This window comes from Saccopteryx leptura, chromosome 6, assembly GCF_036850995.1.
Source record: "Saccopteryx leptura isolate mSacLep1 chromosome 6, mSacLep1_pri_phased_curated, whole genome shotgun sequence".
Taxonomy (NCBI): Eukaryota; Metazoa; Chordata; class Mammalia; order Chiroptera; family Emballonuridae; genus Saccopteryx; species Saccopteryx leptura.
This window is the reverse complement of record NC_089508.1, coordinates 68173180-68196710: the sequence shown is the minus strand read 5'-3', so window position 1 is coordinate 68196710 and position 23531 is coordinate 68173180. Positions and strand designations below refer to the sequence as shown.

The following is a 23531-nucleotide window of genomic DNA, read 5'->3' as shown; positions in this document are numbered from 1 at the left end:
TGGCCATGTCTTCAGCGTTGCTAATGTTCTCCCTGTTAGATGTAAACGAACTGAAAAGCAGTCATCTGGTTGTTTCTTTCCCTTCCCACTTATCCCCTGATATCTGAGAAAGGAAGATTATTGGTAGCTCCAGCCAGCAACAAATAGAATAGTCTTCCTTTTTTTAAATCCTGAGGGTTAAGTGGGAAAGGAAGAAAATTCTTCCACCTCTGCATAGATCTGGGCAATTTCCACTCCACCTGTTCCTAAGGATCTGACCTGCAACCCGCAAATGGAAAAAATCACACCTAACTGATAATGAGTATCTGCTCCTGAAAAAGTAAAATGATGATGAACCCAATTTTCAGTCAGACAAGAGGGAACTGATTTTACGGAATTTTGTCAGGGCTTTGTGTTCGTCAGTCACTCTGGTTCCCAGGGCTCAAAGGAATCAGAGTTCATGGGTGATCGGCAGCTAAGCAACCCGACATAGTGCCGGGAAACTTCTAGTCCTCTGCACATCATCACTCTATTCATTTTCCTCAGTTTCTTAACAAACAACAAGAAAACAGTCTGTCTGAGGCTGCATATACTTCCATCACCATAGAATCTGGAAGAAAGTTCATGGACAAAATTTCTTGTTCGCATCCCCAGAAGCCAAGGGGGGAAAAGGCAGAATCAGAATAGAAATACTAGGTTCTTCCTTCTTTAAGTGAATATGGTCAGAATTATTTGGGCAGAATTTGGCCAGGGATTCAATGTTTATTTTCTCTAGAAGATAACTGCAGTTCTTTTATTTTAGGTACAAATCCACTGTCATAATAATGCTATATTAACTTTCCCATAATGCTTTTGCAATTAAAAAGGCGCTTTTACATCTTATTTCATTTTATCCTCACAATCCCATGAAATAGATACTCATATATGCCGCTACAGCCATCCAAGGCTATATAGATAGCAAGACATATACTGGGGCTAAAATTCTGATCTTTCCAATCTGCCTAGAGGTGACAAGGGGAGTCAAGTGCCTCGTAAACTTGCACATATGAATATACTGCTCCATGCAGTAAGGCTTGAAAGGACTGATTGACTCCTGGGAGTTCTCTGTGGATGAGGTGCAATGCTTCCTTGTCACCAACCCTACTGCATCCCTCTTCCCTGAAGTAATGCTGCCCAAAGTATTCCCAGGAGAGCCAAGCAGATATATTTGCAATCCTCTCTGCAGAGATTTACATAGATTTACATACTGCTTTGTGCAAATCTGTCATCACATGTTAAAAGTTTCAATTCCAGGCACATAAAATAAGTTCCCTATTCTCTGGAGAAAGAGGCTTGTCATATTAAACTGCTTTATATAAAGGCACTCTGGCATATGTTCACTTAGAAGTAAATGTTTATTCTAGGTTAGTCATACAATCTTCAGTACACAATCTCTGATTCTGGTTGTGAGGCAAGTTCCTTCACCCTCGGCCAGGAATTTGCCTGCAAATGAAGTGCATGTATGCATACTGCTAATCTACTCCTCGCGTGGAAATGGAATATCACTATATGATATATAGATATATAGAAGGGTGCTTTAAACAATATGACATACTATACAAATAAAAAGTATAATATTGTTTGTATTATTAGCGATAATAAAAAATAGACAGGGCTTTTTGTTGACTTCAGATTTTCCTGCCTGTTATAATCACGTAAGAGGCTTTCAGAATTTTCATTGTCATCCTAGGTTCTTCACTTGAAGTCTGGTTTTATTTCAAACCAAGAGTTTATGTGAATCAAGCACGACTATAAACATATTGCAAATATATCTAAGTGTACAAGAGCATGGTATTGATTAGAAATCTAATATGATCCGAGAAATTGATCTATGTTCTCGACGTGATGTGTACTCGTGATTGCTCTGTCTAGATGATCCTGATGGCCTTCATCAGCTGGACGGAACTCCTTTAACCGCCGAAGACATTGTGCAGAAAATTGCTACCAGGATTTATGAGGAAAACGACAGAGGAGTATTTGACAAGATTGTTTCTAAACTCCTGAATCTTGGCCTAGTGAGTCACACGCAAGAGAATAAACCAACTTTTTAGTAAGGTTTGGGATATGTTAAGAAGCCAAGCCGTAGCCCTGACCGGTTGGCTCAGCGGTAGAGCGTCGGCCTAGCGTGCGGAGGACCCGGGTTCGATTCCCGGCCAGGGCACACAGGAGAAGCGCCCATTTGCTTCTCCACCCCTCCGCCGCGCTTTCCTCTGTCTCTCTCTTCCCCTCCCGCAGCCAAGGCTCCATTGGAGCAAAGATGGCCCGGGCGCTGGGGATGGCTCCTTGGCCTCTGCCTCAGGCGCTAGAGTGGCTCTGGTCGCAACATGGCGACGCCCAGGATGGGCAGAGCATCGCCCCCTGGTGGGCAGAGCGTCGCCCCTGGTGGGCGTGCCGGGTGGATCCCGGTCGGGCGCATGCGGGAGTCTGTCTGACTGTCTCTCCCTGTTTCCAGCTTCAGAAAAATGAAAAAAAAAAAAAAAAAAAAAAAGAAGCCAAGCCGTTTGATTCAAGTAGCCAAGTGTTTATCATGCATCTACACTGTTCACAAAAATTAGGGGATATTTTATCACTTCATATTCATTTTGAAATATCCTGTAATTTTTGTGAGCAGTATATTTTATTTATTCAGGCACCACAGTTTTCTAAGACAAGTAAGGCACCATACTTGCCCTCCAGAAATGTATAGTCTGTCAGAGGGCTTAGACAAGTACACACATACATATCGTGGAAGCTGTGTAAGAACTATAAGATCAGTTCAGTTTGCCAGAGGACAAATTATATACAGTGGAGTTATAAGGAAATGCTTCAGAGAAGGAGGTGTTTGAAGTGAGCTTAAAAGGATGGTTAGGATTTAACTAACTTAAGTGAAAGACATGTGAGGTGAGAAAGCAGTAACATGAATGGAGTCACACAGTATTTGGGAAACCCAAGCAACCCAATTTGCCCCTGCCTCAGCTTGGCTCGCAGCCCTTCACAGCCCTGGCAGGCTTTAGAAAGGGGCTAAATTTGCAGGTTTCCAGGGTTACCTGACCATGACAGCTGAGGGCTGAGAAATGATCCTCAAGATGTGTCTTAAAGTAAGTGTTTTGTGGGTTGCAACAGATAGACCTACTACTTGTGCAGTGAGCCCAAAGAGTCTTCTGCCAGGAGGCTGGTCAGTCCCTGTGAGGACCAGCACGGATGGAGGCATAAACAAGCATAGTCCAGAAGAGAGATCAGAAGATTTTCTTGTCTTCTAAAAATGTGTTCAACTACAGAGTTTAGTCTAGATTTTTCTTTTTACTATAAAAGTGAGAATAACAGTTATACATGTTTTGACTCTTTATAACAGATCACAGAAAGCCAGGCACACACATTGGAAGATGAAGTGGCAGAGGTTTTACAAAAATTAATATCTAAGGAAGCCAACAGTTATGAGGAGAACCCCAGTAAACCCACAAGCAAGACTGAGAGTCAGGCTGGAAATATACCAGAGAAAGTGGTATGTATATGTGAACGTACCTGAATGCGCCGTGTGTGCACGGACATGTACATGAGTGTGTGTGCATATGTATGCTCACATTTGAATATAATTAATACAATCTGTATATAATTGCTACCTCATGTGTTGCCAAAAGGGTTTGGGGTATGTGAAATTTTTAGCCCACTTAAATATGAAAACCAATAAGTTAAAAGATATAAATGAACTCTAGTTTGAAAATAATTTAGAAATACATGTGATATATCACAGAGTAAAGATTTCATCTTATACCCCACAGTATAATAATACTATATTATATAAAATGATTATTTCACATAACAACTATTTGTATAATTTCAGTATACTGAAATTAAACATTTTACAGCTCTTTTGGTACCCAACTTCTGTGCATTGTGGATATCCTATGCCCCCAAAGTTCAAAAGATGTCATCTTTCAAAACATTTTTTGAAAATCTACTTACTATAAAAAATTTCTAGCCCTGGCCAGTTGGCTCAGCGGTAGAGCGTTGGCCTGGCGTGCGGGGGACCCGGGTTCGATTCCCGACCAGGGCACATAGGAGAAGTGCCCATTTGCTTCTTCACACCCCCCCTCCTTCCTCTCTGTCTCTCTCTTCCCCTCCCACAGCCAAGGCTCCATTGGAGCAAGGATGGCCCAGGCGCTGGGGATGGCTCCTTGGACTCTGCCCCAGGCGCTAGAGTGGCTTTGGTCTGGGCAGAGCGACGCCCTGGAGGGGCAGAGCATCGCCCCCTGGTGGGCAGAGCGTGGCCCCTGGTGGGTGTGCCGGGTGGATCCCGGTCGGGCGCATGCGGGAGTCTGTCTGACTGTCTCTCCCCATTTCCAGCTTCAGAAAAATACAAAAAAAAAAAAAAAAAAAAAAATTCTAACTTTATCAAAGAACTTATAACTTTCACTCAAGCTTACCAATTTGAACAGACACTGACATAACTATTTTCACTCCAATTATGTACTCCTTATTCCCCATCTCTAAAATGTCCAGGTTCTCCACCTGTTCACTCGTGTTATCTAAATGCATCAATGCTAGTAAAATGTAAATATAATATTCTTGTAATAAATATTGAGATACTAACTATATATCAAAGCACTGGGGATACAATGCTCATTTAATTTTTCTTTTTTTTTAAAATGTTCATTTCAAAAGACATAATTCCTGCTCCCAAGAAGCTTAAGATCTAATGGAAGAGGTAGATGGTCTTCAAATAGTCTTGTATTTTAAGTACAATTGCACTAAGTGCTCTGAGGAGAGAAACATGGTTCTATGAGTCCTTATAAAAAAGAGAACCTGTCCTGGAGTTAGGGTCAAAGAAGTGACTTGAGTTGGAAACCGAAGGCTGAGTAGAAGTTAGCTTGTGCGCATGAGAGGCAGCATGTAAATAAGGATGTGTGGAGTATCCAAGCAACTAAAGCAAGCCCCATGTGGCTGGCACACAGAGAGCAATGAGAGATGAGACTGGGGAGGGAGACCCAGCCCAGACCAGGCAGGGCCTTATGAGCCAGGCATGGATTCTGATCTTTATAACAACAATGGAAAAACATTAAAGGAGTATAAATAAAGGAGTTACACGATCAGTTTTTTAAAAAGACAACTCTGGCTACAAATGTGAAAATGCAGTGTTCAGAATAGATTGGAGGTGGGCTGTGTACCAGTTAGAAGGCAAGAAATGAAGGCAACTTGGACTAGAGTTGGGTAGAGAGAAAGAGAGAAATGTATGAATTAGGGATAAATTTAAAAAGTAGGACCAAAAGGGCTACTGATGGATTGAATGGAAGAAAAGGAAGAAGAAGAAGTAAAAGAAGCTCATACATTTCTGTCTATTTCACTAAATGGATTATTAACATGAGGAACCCTGCACATGGATCAGATCTAGGAAAAAGAGTCTTGTGCTCTCTTATAGACAGCCCTTAAAATGTCACCCAGAAATCTCCAGGGTGTGACTGCTCTGCTTGTGTTAGGTATTTTAACAAGCTTTCCTATTCCTTGCACCATCTTTCTTGGTAGAGTCTGTGAACTCAAAGCTCCCCTTCTTGGTGAAAGCAGTTTTACCAGGAGACACATGAGAATCAATGGAGGGGAACTCTGCTGGAGTAGAAACCCAGAAATTCCAAGATCCAGAGTCTTTGGTCTCTATGTCTTAATGACTTTTCTATGTGACTAGATGGCCACCCTCATGCCTAGAACAGGGTTTGATCCTGTGGAAGCAGGCAAAGGAGGAGGTAGTCCTGTACTTCACAGTCAAGGGCACAAACAGAGTAAAATAATTAAGCTGGAGTGCCATGAGTGCTAACAAAGTGTTTATATTTTATTGATTTTTTTATTCCCACTGGAGACTTCACTGGCAGCAACTCAAGATGGCTTCGCTAATGGAGAAAATGATGAAACAGTATCTAACACCTTAACCTTGACAAATGGCTTAGAAAGGAGAACTAAAACCTACAGTGAAGACAACTTTGAGGAACTCCAATATTTCCCAAACTTCTATGCACTATTGAAAAGTATTGATTCAGGTAAGAACTGTTTTTCTGACCCTGTGGAACCAAACCAAAACAGTAATTCCAGGAAATGTGTGGGTGGTTTTTTTTTCTTCCTGTTTTCAGTTTCCAAATGCAATCCTCAATGACGTATAGTGTGGCCTTGGGGACAATAGTTCATATCAAATTTTTTCTAAAAAAAAACAAAGTATAATAGTCATGGAAATATTTAGGAAAGGGTAATCAGGAAAGGTGGAGTTTCTGGACAATTTCATCTTCTTGTTAGCAGAGGGCTCATTTATTTGTTCAACACACAGTTATGGAACACGAGCTGCACTCATGGTCCCGGAGTGAACCTTGTGCAGGTGTATAGATGAATCAGTGTCCCAGCCGGATGCAGCTCAGCCTCAACTCTTATTGCAAATGTTTTTTAAAGGCTTTGTTTATTTTCTTCTCTTAGTGGGAACAGTGTGTAGAACATAATTGATTATTTTAAAAATGATTCTGAATTTTTTTTTTTAGACATTTTCAAATTCAGTCTTCAAATGAGTTACAGCGAAATAACATCAGACTAAAGGAAGTCAGGAGCACAAAACACACTTGGAAAGGGATTTTTGTGTGTGTGTGTGTGTGTGTGTGACAGAGAGACAGAAAGGGACAGTTAGGGATAGACAGACAGGAAGGCAGAGAGATTGAGAAGCATCAAGTCTTTGCTGCAGCACCTTAGTTGTTCACTGACTGCTTTCTGATATGTGCCTTGACCAGGGTGCTACTGCAGAGTGAGTGACCCCTTGCTCAAGCCAGAAACCCTTCTGCTCAAGCCAGTGACCATGGGGTCATTCTGTAATCCCATGCTCAAGCCAGCAATCCGGCGCTCAAGCTGGTGAGCTAATGCTCAACCAGGCGTCCCCAAACTATGGCCCGCGAGCTGCATGTGGCCCCCTGAGGCCATTTACCCAGCCCCCGTCACACTTCCGGAAGGGGCACCTCTTTCATTGGTGGTCAGTGAGAGGAGCACTGTATGTGGCGGCCCTCCAACGGTCTGAGGGACAGTGAACTGGCCCCCTGTGTAAAAAGTTTGAGGACCCCTGCAAGCCGAATGAGCCCATGACCAAGCTGGCAACCTCGGGGTTTCGAACCTGGGTCCTCGGCATCCTAGTCCAACACTCTTTCTACTGCACCACAGCCTGGTCAGGCGCAATTTGTTTTTTAAAAACAAAGTCCTTAATGTGTCTTGATCTCTTTTTTTATATGTGTACCAAAATAAGTTAACTGAAGATTTCAGTTCATGTTTATTTTTGGTTGATCTGTGAAGAGGATAGTATTGGGCAAATTTTCTGTTGTCCTTATCATCCAGACAACTGCCCCGCAGCGTCATAATGGCTTTTCCTCTCCCTATTCAAATATTCAGTCCCAGATTGAACAGTTGTGATAAAAGTTTCTGTAATTGTAACAATATTCCCCCAAGAAGTAACCTGAGAGTTGAGCTTTCATTACTAGAGGACATCCTTTGTCCTTCAATTCCAGACACTGGCCACATGGCACCAGCCCCTCTGCTGGTGTCTCAGGGTTTGTAATCTTGAAGGTCCATTCTGAGCCATTTTGCGCCATTGGTTGGCAGATGCCCAACTCAGAACCTCTGTTATCCTGGTGACTCACTTTTTGTCAGTGAAGAACATCAGCATGATACCAAATATTTATATAGATACGGCTTTGAGCAAATAACAGGATGGATGGCTGAGTTATTTACCAGCCCTTTTTCCCAGGTCTCTCCCCGCACCGCCTCTCCTGCCTTTCCTCTCTCACAACCTTTAACTTTTACGGTATTCTAAAGATTCCACTGTATGACATGTTCCTTATTTTGTTTATTTTTAATCTAGTTTCTTTTACCTCATTCTGCATTGCCTTTATTTTGATAGACTTTTAATTTAAATACTTACACTGAGGTCTTTGGTAGTATCCATTTTTCTCACCCAAGGTGTGAACCAATTGAGAAATAATAAAGCAGATAGATACCCAGACTATCTGTGACAGTGATAAAGACTGGGTTGTGGAATGTAGCTCACTCTGAGAGACCATGGTGGACTTACTCGCTCCTGCCCCATCACTCTAGCTCTTGAAACAGCCAATCCAAGGGGTAGTTTGAGTCTGCAGATCAGGTGCTTTTCTCAAGTCTCTGCCTTCCACTGATCCAGGGGAGCGGAAAGAAGAAATAGTTCCAATCCACATTGGTAGAGAAATGTAAACTAATGTCTATTAGCTACTAATTTCATGGGTGGGAAGGATGGAAAGGTGGGGAAAAGGCTAGAAGTATGAGAGAAAATACTTCATAGCAGCTAAAAGAATGGGGAAAATGAGCTCTCCTCTAGCATCTTAGTTTTCCTCTTCTTCAAAAATGGAAATAGATGTTCTAGTCTTGGAATTAATATGTCTATTGAACTCCTATGGAGTCACTGGCTATCTTGTTGAATCAAGATGCAAAACAGTATGTCAAGTAGGAAGTGTTCCCAAGGAACTCTTACTAGTAGTTATCTATAGGGAGTAAGAGTTGGGAGGAGGAACAGAATGTTACTTTGACTATATTTACTTTTGTACTATTGGAATATTTCTACAGTATATGTATATTCTTTCAAATAAAATATAGAAAGTAATATATACTACTGTTAATAATAAACCTTATATTTAAAAAATAAAGATACATGTATGTTCTTATTTAAAATATTATGCTTGGTTAATGAAAACAAGAACAGTTTGTTTTCATTAACCAAGCCCTCAAAAATGTACAACCTGAGTAGAGAATTGTTGTTGAGTTGACAATTTTCTAACTTTCCTTTTGAGTTCATATTGTCTCAGGCACTAAACTGTTTGTATCATCTATTCCATTAATAAAATGTTTTCTATTAAAGTAAATCTTCTTGGAGAAGTTATAATTGTCCATTTCTGGAAAAGTTTAGTATACCTGTGCATTGTCCTGTATTCCCAATCAAGGCTTTTTGTAGATTAAATATTAGTTTTAGGTATAAACTTAGGGGGAAATATTTTAATAAAGTACTGTATTTCATAAATTGACATTGAAGGTGAAGCTCCACTAGTTTTTTTTATAATTATTTTGTCCTTTTACATAGAAAAAGAGGCAAAGGAGAAAGAAACACTGATTACTATCATGAAAACACTGATTGACTTTGTGAAGATGATGGTCAAGTATGGCACAATATCTCCAGAAGAAGGTGTTTCCTACCTTGGTGAGAGTCCTATCCTTTTTGCTTTTACTGTGGTTAGTTTTTATCGTCCAAAGTGAGTAAGGGATTTGGCAATAATTATTTCGCTAATCTGATAATTTACACCAAAATAGCCTGAATCATCTGGGTAACCAGAATTGCCCAGCTTGATAATGCATACAAATAAAATTAACCCAGAAGTTCTCAACATTTAATAGTTTTTTGTGAGAGAGAGAAAGGAAGGGAGAGAGCTGAGAAGCATCAGTTCAAAAGCATCAGTTTTGAACCCAGGACCTCCACATCCCAGATGGACATGCTATCCACACCATCACCAGTCAGGCTCAACTTTTGATCTTTATAGACTAGTTTGAGTATACACATTTCACATTTGTTATATTTTGTCTTACTAACATTTTTTAATAATATCCATGGAGAAAATTTTATTAAAATTGGACTTTTTTTTTTTTCAATTGCACTTGAATGGTCAGGGCTAAGAGAGTCTTGATTTTAACTCATGAAGCATGTGTGTGATAAGAAGGAAAGCACTGGACAGCGAATCAGAGTTCTGTCTCAGACCAGCTCTGTCAGGTGAATGAAGGCAAATGCCTTGGTTTCTGCATCTTTTAAATACAGGATTTTGTTATCTATAATAGGGGCCAGTAAACTATGGCACATGGACCAAATCTGGCCCATGACCTATTTTTGTATAGCTAAGAATGGCTTTTACATTTTCAGATGGTTGAAAAGAAGCAAAAGAAGAGTAGTATTTTCTGACATGAAAAAACTGTAAAATTCAAATTTCAGTGTTCGTAATTTAACTTTTATCGGAACATAACCAGTCATGTTTGTTTTGGTGTCTATGGCTGCCTTTGTGATCCGATGGAAGAGTTTTTAGTTGAGACCATATGGCCTGAAAAGCCAAAAGTATTTACTATCTGGCCTTTCACAGAAAAAGTTTATCAACCATTGATTCCTGAAAGTTTATAAATAAGCTTAGATACTATTTTGATTTTGCATGTAAGTTGTTGTTGTTTTAAAGTCTTTTATTTTCCTGCTTGGTTTAGTTAATTTACAAATAACATTCATCCTTGATGTCCTCTGAGCAGGATGACTTCATACTTCATAACCCTTTACTCTGATCTCTGATGAAGGAGGGAGAATTAAACAGAAGAGAAAAATCTCATAAGACAAAGTAATGTAGAATTATTTTATATGAACTCCATTTTTTTCTATATAAGAATTTTACTGGGTTTTTTTTCCTGATTATTAAAGAGCATATTTATTTTTTAAAAATCAGTCAATGCAAAAAAGGAAGTAAAAATCACCCACAATACCAGCATTCAGGTTAACATTTTGGTTTATGTCTTTCCAGATATTTTGTTTGTGTGTGTCTGTGCACACACAGGCACATATGTATGTATCCCTATGTCATTTTCTTTTCTTTTATCTTACTTAACAACAAAGAAATGGATTTATGTCACACACATTGCTTCATGGGCTACTTACTCACTTAACAGTAGATCAGAGACATTGTTTTAAACCAATATCCCATGACTCAGAACTTCTACAGGTTAGTCATTTATCCTATGGAAAAAAATTAGAGATGCTACAAAGTTTATGTACAAGGTAGATATTTCTACTATTATTTATGTCTTTGCTTTCCAATATGGTAGCCATTAACCACATGTTGCTATTAAACCTTAAAGTAATCAAAATTAAACAAAATTTAAAATACAGTTTTTCATTTACACTAAGCACAATTTAAATGCTCAGTTGCCGCACATACCTGGTGGCTACCACATTAAACAACAGAGAAATAAATATTTCCATCACTACAGGAAGTTCTATTGGATAATACTGGTTTATAGGGAAAAAAACAATGGAAATAACCTAGATACTCCACAAGAGGAGTGTATCTAAAATAAATTTTCCAGGGGTCTCCAAACTTTTTACAAAGGGGGCCAGTTCACTGTCCCTCAGACTGTTGGAGGGCCGGACTATAAAAAAAAACTATGAACAAATCCCTATGCACACTGCACATATCTTATTTTAAAGTAAAAAAACAAAACGGGAACAAATACAATATTTAAAATAAAGAACAAGTAAATTTAAATCAAACTGACCAGTATTTCAATGGGAACTATGGGCCTGCTTTTGGACGTCTTCCATTGTGCAGCCACATAATCCTTTGCACGGCGCCTCGTTCTCGTTCAGTTACTCTCAGAACACTGACCACCAATGAAAGAGGTGCCCCTTCCAGAAGTGCGGCGGGGACGGATAAATGGCCTCAGGGGGCCGCATGCGGCCCTCAGGCTGTAGTTCGGGGACCCCCCTGAGTTAGACTATTTAAATTTTACTTCTTAATGTCTTTTTTAGTAATTGTATGTTTATTACATATACAATATAAATATTGTTTATAATGTTTATAATGTTATATATGACAAGAAAAAATGTTCATAATATGCTGTTGAATGCTTAAAGCCATTTAGAATGTGACCTCAACTTTGGTGTTAAAAAATGAATATATGTGCCTGACCTGTGGTGGCGCAGTGGATAAAGCCTCGACCTGGAAATGCTGAGGTCGCTGGTTCGAAACCCTGGGCTTGCCTGGTCAAGGCACATATGGGAGTTGATGCTTCCAGCTCCTCCCCCCCTTCTCTCTCTCTGTCTCTCCCTCTCCTCTCTAAAATGAATAAATTAAAAAAAATAATAAAATAAAAAAAATAAAAAAAAAAAAAAAAAAAAATGAATATATGGGCCTGACCTGTGGTGGCACAGTGTCATAAAGCGTCGACCTGGAAATGCTGAGGTCGCTGGTTCGAAACCCTGGGCTTGCCTGGTCAAGGCACATATGGGAGTTGATGCTTCCAGCTCCTCCTCCCTTCTCTCTCTGTCTCTCCTCTCTCTCTCTCTCTCTCTCTCTCTCTCTCTCTCTCTCCCTCTCCTCTCTAAAAATTAATTAATTAAAAAAATGAATATATGTATAGAAAGCTGGAAGAAAATATACCAAAATATTATCTGAAACAAAGCTGAATGCATCACACAATAGAATATGCTGGTTGTCATCTCAAAAGAGAATGGGATAGGGTGGAACAAGGAGTTTACTTGGGGAGAAATAATGCAAAATAATAATGTATTCTTTACAGATTAATTGCAAAGAAATGCTTGTTTGCAAATAGCAAAAAAGGCCTTCCCTATTAGTGATATGGCTATATGGCTGGTTGAATAACTGAATACAAAGAGTGTAGAGTCTAATGCATTGTCTTCCTTGAGGTAGTTGCAGTCTAGATTCATGTCTAGTAACACCCATAAGACATTATTCCATAGACAAAATTAGAATAAAGACAAGGGTACAGATTTTATCTTGATAGGAATAGGGAAATTCTCACCTTAAGACTACCTAACAACAGACCTGGCTGCCTCCTGAATTAATGAGGACCCTAAATGATGAAAATCCAACTCTTTGGCTTAAACAAACAAAAAAAATTTTAATTGCCTCTTGTACATGAAAAATCCAGAGTTGGAGGTAGTCTAGCTTCAGGTTTGTGAAGTCCACCAGTAGTGTGAGGAATCTATCCCTACCCATCTCGCAGCTACAGCTCTAACTTTCCATGTGTTGATTCATTCCAGACAAGCTGTTCCCTCATAGGAACAAGATGGCTAGTGTGGTCCCAATCTCACATCCTCATAGTATAATAATCCTCATGGGAAGACAACCTCTTTCCCCCAGTGATTCTAGCATTGAATCTCATTGGCCTGGCTTGAGTCAATCACTGTATCCTAGGAAGTGGAAGACCCTAAGCATTCAGGCCTATGTAATTCAGCCCCCACTCAAGCCAAATGTGCTAAGAGTGGGAGAGACCTGGGTTCTCCAAAGGAAATCAAGGTATAATTCCCAGAAGGTGCTGAGTAGGCCAAAACCCCACATGTCCATTACTAGTTTCAACCCTGGGCATGTTCTACTAGCAGTTGCCACAAAAATATGGAAATAGCCTGACTGGGTGGTGGCGCAGTGGATAGATTGTCAGACTGGGATGCAGAGGACCCAGGTTTGAGACCTTGAGGTCACCAGCTTGAGTGCGGCTCATCTGGTTGGAGCAAAGCTCACCATCTTGGACCCAAGGTCACTGGCTCGAGCAAGGGGTTACTTGGTCTGCTGAAGGCCCATGGTCAAGGCACATATGAGAAAGCAATCAATACACAACTAAGGTGTTGCAACAAAAAACTGATGATTGATGCTTCTCATCTCTCTTCATTCCTGCCTGTCTGTCCCTATCTGACTCTCTGTCTCTGTAAAAAAAAGAAATAACTTCAGCAATTAACTGAGTAGGAGGCTGAACTTGAGGATTTCAAATAGTATTCTTTTTTATCCTTAGAAGCTATGATTTCTAGAACTATAATCCATATAAAAGCATCTTTCTAATGGTGTTAATATTATGGAATTGCTATTGTGATGTTTCTAGTGAAATTTAAACATTTATAGTAGAAGTTTGACGTCATCTTTCAAGAAATAAAATTATGTTTCTTTCCTTCCTCCCTCCAGAAAACTTGGATGAAACGATTGCTCTTCAGACCAAGAATAAGCTAGAAAATAATGTTACTGACAATAAAAGCAAGCTTTTCCCAGGTATCACTTATTTAATGATTTTTCTAGCATTTAGCACAACAGCCATTTTGAGTGATAATTAACTTCAATACGCATTGATAAAGAATTATAGATTTTAGAGGTTTCAAAATCTGAAATCTTACCATAGAATTAAGTAGCTACAACTTTGGTTATTTTGTGGCCAATCTTGGCACAGAAATCTGATCCCAAGAAGCATTGAAAGTCAATGTACACCTTTACTGAAGATTCTTAGGAGACGACCATAGCCCCAGACAGCTGCCATAATCCCAAATTATTTTTTTAATTGAATTTAGCAAGAGAGGAATGGGAGGGGTGGAGAGACAGAGAGATAGAGAAAGACAGGAACATCGATCTGTTCCTGTATGTGCCCTAACTGGGGATCGAACAGGCAACCTCTGTGCTTCAGGATGACACTCTAACCAATCAACCTATCTGGCCAGGACATAGTCCCAAAATCTTAGGTGCTTCTCTGAGTAATAAACTGTTCTTCCAAAATACAACATAAAGAAGAGATGAGGGCAACTATAAACATATTTTCATTTAGAATCACAACTCAAATTTACTTTGGGACCTAACATATCCCACTTGATTGCCTACATTAATTACAATAAAGAAAGTAATCTATGCTGTAATGACACAGTGTAGCACAATAAAAAAAACACTAAACCAAAATCCAGAAAGCTGGTGGGTTGGCCCAGCTCTTCTGCTAACTCACTGGAGAGGTTGGCATATATCTCTTCTGCCTCTGAGCCTCGGTTTCCTCTTCTGTGAAATGGAAGGAGGGAATTGGAGTAGATAATCACTAAGATCTATTTCAGTTCAAAAAAATTGATCTGAGCTCAAACTGTACCTTTTCAATAGTATTTGTCTACATGAGGAATTAATTAACAGATAGGGAGTTCAGGATTATAACAACAGTGCACAATCTGATTACAGCGCCATCAGTGAAGGGTCATGAAGAAACAGATAGTACCAAGGAAGAAGCAGCTAAGATGGAAAAGGAATACGTAACCTTGAAAGATTCCACAAAAGATGATAACCCGAGAGGAAAAACAGATGAGCCAAAAGGTATGGAATTGACAGCTCTAGGTTGGCAATGAAATTGGGAAAGCCAAAGCTTTCACCACACCTGGATGGGTGATCCAAAAGTCAAATCCCACCAAATCAGAGAAATGAACACAATCTGCATAGAAAAGATTGAGCATGCGGTATCTTTATTTAAATAGCAATCTTTTTTTTTTTAATGGTCTTGAGTCTCCTGGGATAGCAAATTGGTTTTATCTTTTTGATGATATGTAGTGTCCAGTTGTCTTTTGTGCTTGGGGAGGAATATTCATGACCATTTGTGTATTGTTTAATGACCAGTTTATAATCTTAGGAATTTATTAAACAATATTTCTTTAAATGTAATTGTTGACACTCTTCTAAGTTACATTCTACTTATTCAACAAAGTTATTAAAATTTGTGGATTTAGCCCTGGCCGGTTGGCTCAGCGGTAGAGCGTCGGCCTAGCGTGCGGAGGACCTGGGTTCGATTCCCGGCCAGGGCACACAGGAGAAGCGCCCATTTGCTTCTCCACCCCTCCGCCGTGCTTTCCTCTCTGTCTCTCTCTTCCCCTCCCGCAGCCAAGGCTCCATTGGAGCAAAGATTGCCCGGGCGCTGGGGATGGCTCTGTGGCCTCTGCCTCAGGCGCTAGAGTGGCTCTGGTCGCAACATGGCGACGCCCAGGATGGGCAGAGCATCACCCCCTGGTGGGTAGAGCGTCGCCCCATGGTGGGCGTGCCGGGTGGATCTCGGTCGGGCGCATGCGGGAGTCTGTCAGACTGTCTCTCCCTGTTTCCAGCTTCAGAAAAATGAAAAGAAAAAAAAAAAAAATTTGTGGATTTAACAAAGCAAATTTCCTTAATTGTATATTTAGTTATTGCAACCTGACAAACATTTTTAGGCCCTGGTCCGTTGGTTCAGTGGTAGAGTGTTGGCCAGTGTGTGGATGTCCCAGGTTCAATTCCTGGTCAGGGCACACAGAAGAAGCCACCATCTGCTTCTCCACCCCTTCCTCTCTATTTCCCCTTCCTCTCCCCCCACCTCCTCCCACAGCCATGGCTCAATTGGCTCAAGTGCATCAGCCTCAGGTGCTGAGGATGGCTCCATGAATGACTTCCACCTCAGGGCTAAAAATGGCTTGGTTGCCCAGCAATGGAGCAACACCCCAGATGGGCAGAGCATCACCCCATAAGGGACTTGCAGGGTGGATCCTGGAGCATGCCAGAGTCTGTTTCTCTGCCTCCCCTGCTCTCACTTAATTTTTTAAAAATTAAATAAATAAATAAATAAATAAAAACATTTTTTAAAGACTTGATTAAAAATCATAAGTTCACTATATCAAATTTCCTTAAATAGGCTAAATATCTTACTAAGCAAAAGAGCATATTAAACTAGTTCAATAATTACAAACCTTATGTTTTCATCTTTATTCTCCCATATTCCTGGGGTTTGATTTTTTACTCTACCTTAATAAGTCTACAAAATATAAAATTTACATCTTCCTAAGATTTTAGAAACTTTTTCATACCCTGAAAGAAAAAGACCCTGTAATGCTGCAAGTTCTAAGTTGTTAACCTTTGATTTTAGGTCAGGCTATATAGGATCTGGTTGCATAATCCAGTAGTTTAAGCTTCAATTATTACAAAGTGTGCTAGTTAAATCATGGAACATTTACAGCCCAGTCTCTCAGACAGATATCCTTTTTCTGAAATTCAGTGTTTTTTCACCAAGAGTTGTGAATGGATGGCAAAAGCTTACCTTATTTTTCTATTACTGTGATATGTTGACCTCTTTGGAATAATTAGAACTTTACTTAGGTCTTTTCAGTGTCTCAGCAGTAGGGTCACCTAGAGGTTTTTTTCTCCTGAAAGTTGAAGGGGTGGATCAAGGCTCTCTCTTGGGGAGTGGGCATGACAATCAGCTAATTTATCATTTAAACACACCATTGGGTTCTCTTTTTGTTGTTTATTATGTATAATTATTAAGGGCAATAAAGTGATGGGCTCTGCTTATTTCTTGCTATAGTATGATATGAGGTCATAGAGCCAATCATATGACTTTATATCATACTATGGGGGTCCTCGTGTTATGACAGTCTCGACATATGACGTTTCAAGTTTACTGCGCTCACTCCCATAAAAACTTTTTAAAAATTGAGACCTGAGTGTTTCGGCTTATGCCATTAGTGTCATACTTATGGACCACATGGGTGAATTAGTTTGGCTGCACATGGTGGAAGAACACACAGTAAGGCGGCATATGAGTGAGGGAGTTGGCGTCCTCCAGCACACTTATCTACGCCATGTTGGACGGTTAAAAGTGCAAGTGTTCATTTGTGTTGTTTGTTTGGTGACTTTTGGGCCCTTATCATGGTTCCTAAATGAAAGTCAGAGTCTTCAGATGGTAGTGCTTCCAAAAAGAGAAAAGCCATCATGATGGGTGTTACAGAGCTACTGGCATCACCTGGAGAGGAGCTGTCTCCTGAGGACCTCATTCAGCTGGAGAAGCAGCTGATTGAAGAGAAAGAGATAGAAACCCCAGAACCCAAGAGATTTACTACCAAGGGTTTGGCAGAAGGTTTTTCTATGGTAGAGGATGGGTTGGTGAAATTTCAGGCTGAAGACCCCAGTGCTGACAGACTCAGTAAGGTCTACAGAGCTGTTATGGATGCCTTGCAATGCTATAGGCAGATTTTGGAAGAGAAGAAGTCATCAACCTTTCTGACTAGCCTGGAACAATTCTTTAAGAAGGTAGAGAGGCCTGCAACAGATCTTCTCAAGATGAAACACCTGTTGTACTGGTAGAATCATTTCCAGCGTCTCCTGCATGTTCCTTGGCAATCCTGATTCACCTGACCCAGTATCTCCAGCACTTTCTGCGGGTTCTCCTGCCTCTCCAGCTTCCTCCTCCCAATAGGTCACTCTCTCCCACCTTGCAATGCCCCTTCCAGTGTGCAAGCCAACCACAGGAATAAAGGTAAGGAATTTTTTTTACACTCATTTTTTGTCATTTTTTCTGTTACTACAGTATAGTATATAGTATATTTATGTCCTTTTCCTTTTTCTGTGGCTTAGTTGTCTTTTAATGTTCTAGATTATGATTTTACAAATGTATTAAGATAGGTAAGTGACTTAGGCTAGGGTGTGTTTCAACTTACAACATACTTCAGGTTATGTCACTGTCGTAGGTACAGAACTGTGTCATAACCCGAGGACCCCCTGTATATGATTTACAGTATAGCTCTTAATTTTTTTTTTTTTTTTTTAGCAAGAGAGAGAGAGAGAGAGAAAGACAGACAGACAGGAAGGGAGATATATGAGAAGCTTCCATTTTTTGTTGCAGCCTGACCTGTGGTGGTGCAGTGGATAAAGCATCAACCTGGAATGCTGAGGTCGCCTGGTTCGAAACCCTGGGCTTGCCTGGTCAAGGCACATACAGGAAGCAACTACTATGAGTTGATGCTTCCTTCTTCTCCTTTCTTTCTCTCTCTCTCCCTCTCTCTTCCCTCTCCTCTTTTTAAAAATCTATTTCAAAAATTCTTTGTTGGCCCTGGCCGGTTGGCTCAGTGGTAGAGCGTTGGCCTGGCGTGCAGGAGTCCCGGGTTCGATTCCCGGCCAGGGCACACAGGAGAAGCGCCCATCTGCTTCTCCACCCCTCCCCCTCTCCTTCCTTTCTGTCGCTCTCTTCCCCTCCCGCAGCCGAGGCTCCATTGGAGCAAAGTTTGCCTGGGCGCTGAGGATGGCTCTGTGGCCTCCGCCTCAGGCACTAGAATGGCTCTGATTGCAGCAGAGCGACGCCCCAAGATGGGCAGAGCATCGCCCCCTGGTGGGTGTGCCGGGTGGATCCTGGTCGGGCGCATGCGGGAGTCTGTCTGACTGCCTCCCGGTTTCCAACTTAAGAAAAATACAAAAAAAAAAAAAAATTCTTTGTTGTAGCACCTTAGTTGTTAATTGATTGCTTTCTCATACATACCTTGATGGGGGGGGGGGTCTCCAGCCAAGCCAGTGACTCTTTGCTCAAGCCAGCAACCTTGGGTTCAAGTCAGCAACCTTGGGCTTCAAGCCAGTGACCGTTGGGCTCAAGCCAGCGGCCATGGGTCATGTCTACTATCCTACGCTCAAGCTGGCGACCCTGCACTCTAGCTTGTGAGCTCGTGCTCAAGCCAGTGCCTTGGGATTTCGAATCTGGATCCTCAACGTCTCAGGCCGACACTCTATCTACTGCGCCACTGCCTGGTCAGGCTATAGCTCTTAATTTTGAAGTGACTGTTTGGCCCACTTACAGTTACCAATCTTTCCTGCTCAGATAGATAGAAACAGGCCCACATTCATACTTGATAAATCCATGCTTAATAGTGCCTGTGTATTACGTAGAAAAGAAACAAATTAACTATGTAGTCAATACTTTGCAACCTAAGAGCAATAAAACTATAATTCCTTTTTTATATTGCTGCTACCTTTCACACTTTATATTAACTTTTTCCATTTGTGTATGTTGTTCTAGAAATGATGATGATGATGATAATTTTATGTTTACATGCATATAGCTTGGGCAGTAGAGTCTCCCCTCCTCAAATTCGTGTTTTGTCCTTTTAGCACTGATCCAGTGGTTTTTATTTTTTTATTTTTTTGTTTTGTTTATTTATTTATTTTTTATTTATTCATTTTTAGAGAGGAGAGAGAAAGGGAGAGAGAGTGACAGAGAGGGAGAGAGAGGAGAGAGAGAGACAGAGAGAGAGAAGACGGAAGGAGCTGGAAGCATCAATTCCCATATGTGCCTTGACCAGGCAAGCCCAGGGTTTCGAACTGGCAACCTCAACATTTCCAAGTCGACGCTTTATCTACTGTACCACCACAGGTCAGGATCCAGTGGTTTTTAAAAGCATCTTTGTTCTCTGGAAAAAAATAGAATATTCTTCACCCACTTTGAATTTTCCTGTCCCAAGATTTGAAATCAATTCCCCTTCAAAGGTGTTCTGGTTCCTTTTTGTAAAAATATGGAGATCTGGATCTGAGCTTTATGGGTTCAAATGAGTGGTGATTTTGCCCAAAGGTACTGTTTCTTTTTTTTGTTTGTTTTTTTTGTTTTTTGGGGTTTTTTTTTTTGTATTTTTCTGAAGCTGGAAACGGGGAGAGACAGTCAGACAGACTCCCGCATGCGCCCGACCGGGATCCACCCGGCACGCCCACCAGGGGCGACGCTCTGCCCACCAGGGGGCGATGCTCTGCCCCTCCTGGGCGTCGCCCTGCCGCGACCAGAGCCACTCTAGCGCCTGGGGCAGAGGCCAAGGAGCCATCCCCAGCGCCCGGGCCATCTTTGCTCCAATGGAGCCTCAGCTGCGGGAGGGGAAGAGAGAGACAGAGAGGAAGGATGGGGTTGGGGGTGGAGAAGCAAATGGGCGCTTCTCCTATGTGCCCTGGCCGGGAATCGAACCCAGGTCCTCCGCACGCCAGGCCAACGCTCTACCGCTGAGCCAACCGGCCAGGGCCAAGGTACTGTTTCAATGTCAGTTATTTGGGGACTTTTTTGAAACAGGGCTGAAAAAGAAATTTTTTCTTAATATATCAAGTTCATGTTGATTTTTCCTACCTTATGAAATTTTATATAATTGTACCTTCCTTTTCTCAGGCATGGTTCAAAGACAATTATCTCCTCTGTTGGCATAGCTGACATATCAACTCTAATTGTTTGGCAGTAGCTTATGTTAAGAAAAATTATGACATTGTTTCTGGGCTCAAGAGGAAAGAATATTGGAATAATTGAATAATAATGTTTGTTGTAGGCAGTGGAAGGGCGAAATGATGAGATACATGTCATATTTGCTGGCTCTATAGATCAGTCACACTGTCTTGACACTTCTACTCAACCCTAGATGTACTTTGGATCAATGATAAACTTTTCTTTAATATCTTTTGGAAATTGTGCTAAAGTACATATAACATAAAATTTACCACCTTAACCATTTTTAAATGTACAATTCAGAATATGGTGTAAAGTACATTCATATTCTTGTGCTGTCATCACCACCATCCATCTTCAGAACTCCTTTCAGGCAAAACTAAAACTTTACTCATTCCCCCCTTTATCCCCTACCCTTGGCAACCACCGTTCTATTTTCTGTCTCTGAATTTGACTAATTTAGGCATCTCATATAAGTGGAATCATATAGTATTTGTTCTTTTGTGATTGGCTTATTTCATTTAGCATAATGTCTTCAAGGTTCATCTATATTGTAACACATGCCAGAATCTCCTTCCTATTTAAGGCTGAATGATATTCCATTGTATATATATGCATTTTGTTTATCCATCCACTTGTCTATGGACACTTGGGTTGCTTCTATCTTTTGGATAGCATGAATAATGTTGCTGTGAATGTGGGTGTGCAAATATCTCCTTGAGATCTTACATTCAATTTTGGGAAGAATAGTTCAGAAGTGAAATTATTATCATATGATAATTCTATTTTTAATTCTTTTAGCCAATACAAACTGTTTCCATAGCAACTGCATCCTTTTATATTTCCATCGTCAGTGTGCAAGTGTTCTAATTTCTCAACATCTTCACCAACACTTTTATTTTCTTCTTCTTTTTTTTTTTTGATGGTAGCCATTATAATGAATATGAAGTAGAAGGTGAGTGGCAACTTCTGAAAGATAGCTAACCAGGAAAAGAGTGGTCCTCTGGCCTGAAACATAGAGCCCAGAATTGGACAGCACAGAGCACTCCAGCTCACCCCAACAGAAACCCAGTATGCCTGAATCATCTCCTATAAGAGCCGCCCATGTGTAATGAATATATTTCCCTAGAATACAGCAAGCAATCATCTAGGTCTTTTGATTTGCTGAGGCAGCATGCCTGGTGCCTAAGACAACACTTAATATTGCTGTGCAAATAAATACTCCTAGGAAAGGTTGCTGACAGGTCTCTTTGCTTGTTTTAAGAAAATATTGTGCTAAAAAGGAATACGAAGGAGTTTATTCTTGGTAGCCAACTATTGCCTATTTAGGATGTGGATGTTTGGAGAATGATGATGAGATTTCCATCAGATAATAATGGGCAGAGAGGATAGTAAAACTATCCATTTAGTGTTGCTCTTTGTGAAGGCTCTCTTGAAACACTAAAACAAGGGTAGGGATTTGGGACTCAAATTAGCCCCCTTTCCACCCCATTATTTAGAGATTTAATATATTCATGCTACTCCTAACCCCTATTACTTTGAGATAAGGAAAAGTGATCCTAGCACAGTGTAGAAAATACCAAACGAAACTCTAAGCCAAGGGCGAACTGAAAGGCAGAAACCGCGAGATGAACGGAAAACACAAGGCTAGTGTGTTCCAAAAGGAAAGTTTATTTTAAAAGCCCTTGGGTGCAGGTGGGCTGAAGCCAGCAAAAGGGTGTCAGCAGTGAGCTGCAGGAGGGAGCAGTAGATAAAGGGGTTCAGGTATTTGCTGGCATGGGGTTTTCTGTACCTAGACATACTTAGATTAGCATATCGGGATTGGTTGCCTTGGTTACAGACTGTCTCCTTTTCCCAACCCTCAAGCCCCTCATGATTGCTTTGTCTCAAGTACATTTGCTTAAAGTACTTAAAGGGAGTTGCTTAAAGAGAGGGGGAGGAGATGACGTCAGAGTAATGGTGTGGTAGGAAGCGATACCGATAAATCTCCCCCAAAACACAACAAGATCTTCAACCAGAAACAGAAAAACCTATCCTTGGAGCCTCCAGATGTTTCGCAATACACCCGAAGGTATGGTCAAGCGAAAAATTGGGTAAATATATAATCAAACCCGAAGGAAATAGGGAGTAAGAAATGTTCCGCCTTCCTCACTAACCTAAACAGGGCTGCTTTCACTAGGAACTGAGAATATAGAAACTAAGGTGGGCAAAGGGGGTGAATAGATCCAGGCCGCGGCACAAACGGCTGAACCAGGCTATAGCACGGATCCAAGCCGAGGAAAAACTGTGCCTGTGGCAACCTGGGCAATACAAGCTAACACTCGCGCCAAACCCAGACAAAGAAAGACAAGCGGGGCAGCCATTTTCCCAGATCTCCTGGTCAGCGCACGCAGATAGTGGGCGAGAGATTCCTTCCAAAGCCCCGGGAATGGGCGCCTGTGTTATCCCAAAGAGAGGCAGAGTCAGGGGCCTTTGTGTGGGCTGAAAGCAGAATCTCCGGGCCGCCCCAGCACCCTAAAAAAGGTGCGCACGGGGAGGGCGCGAGAGCCAATTCCAACGCTGGAACTTTTCCGTGCGGGCGGGGATTTCTCTCAGAGGGTGAGACTTCCGGCCTGATATCCTGGTCTGCGTGCGCAGATAGCGGGCGAGAGATTCCTCCGAGTGCCTCGGCAGTGGGCGCCCGTGTTATCCCACAGAGGGGCACAGTCAGGGGCCTTAGTGTGGGCCAAAAGCGGAATCTCCAGGCCACCCCAGAGCCCTGAAAAAGCCGCGCACGGGGAGGGAGCGAGAGCCAATTCCAACGCTGGAACTTTTCCGTGTGGGCGGGGATTTCACTCATAGTGTGAGACTTCCGGCCTGATATCCTGATCTGCGCACGCAGATAGTGAGCGAGAGTTTCCTCCAAGCGCCCCAGGAGTGGGCGGCCGCCCGTGTTACTGGACAGAGTGGCAGAGCCAGAGGTTTTTGAGTGGGCG

The 23531-nt window shown here is 41.4% G+C and overlaps 1 protein-coding gene across 1 annotated transcript in view; it reads left to right on the top strand.

The window, feature by feature from the left end:
• The window catches only part of SCG3 (secretogranin III), a 58399-nt gene that overhangs the window by 5385 nt on the left and 29483 nt on the right, over positions 1-23531 (top strand). Inside the window, exons 5-10 of the mRNA XM_066343438.1 lie at positions 1891-2033; positions 3350-3499; positions 5846-6023; positions 9113-9229; positions 13749-13832; positions 14769-14900. Of these exons, the coding sequence (XP_066199535.1) occupies positions 1891-2033; positions 3350-3499; positions 5846-6023; positions 9113-9229; positions 13749-13832; positions 14769-14900 (804 nt within the window). The remainder of the gene's footprint in view (positions 1-1890; positions 2034-3349; positions 3500-5845; positions 6024-9112; positions 9230-13748; positions 13833-14768; positions 14901-23531) is intronic.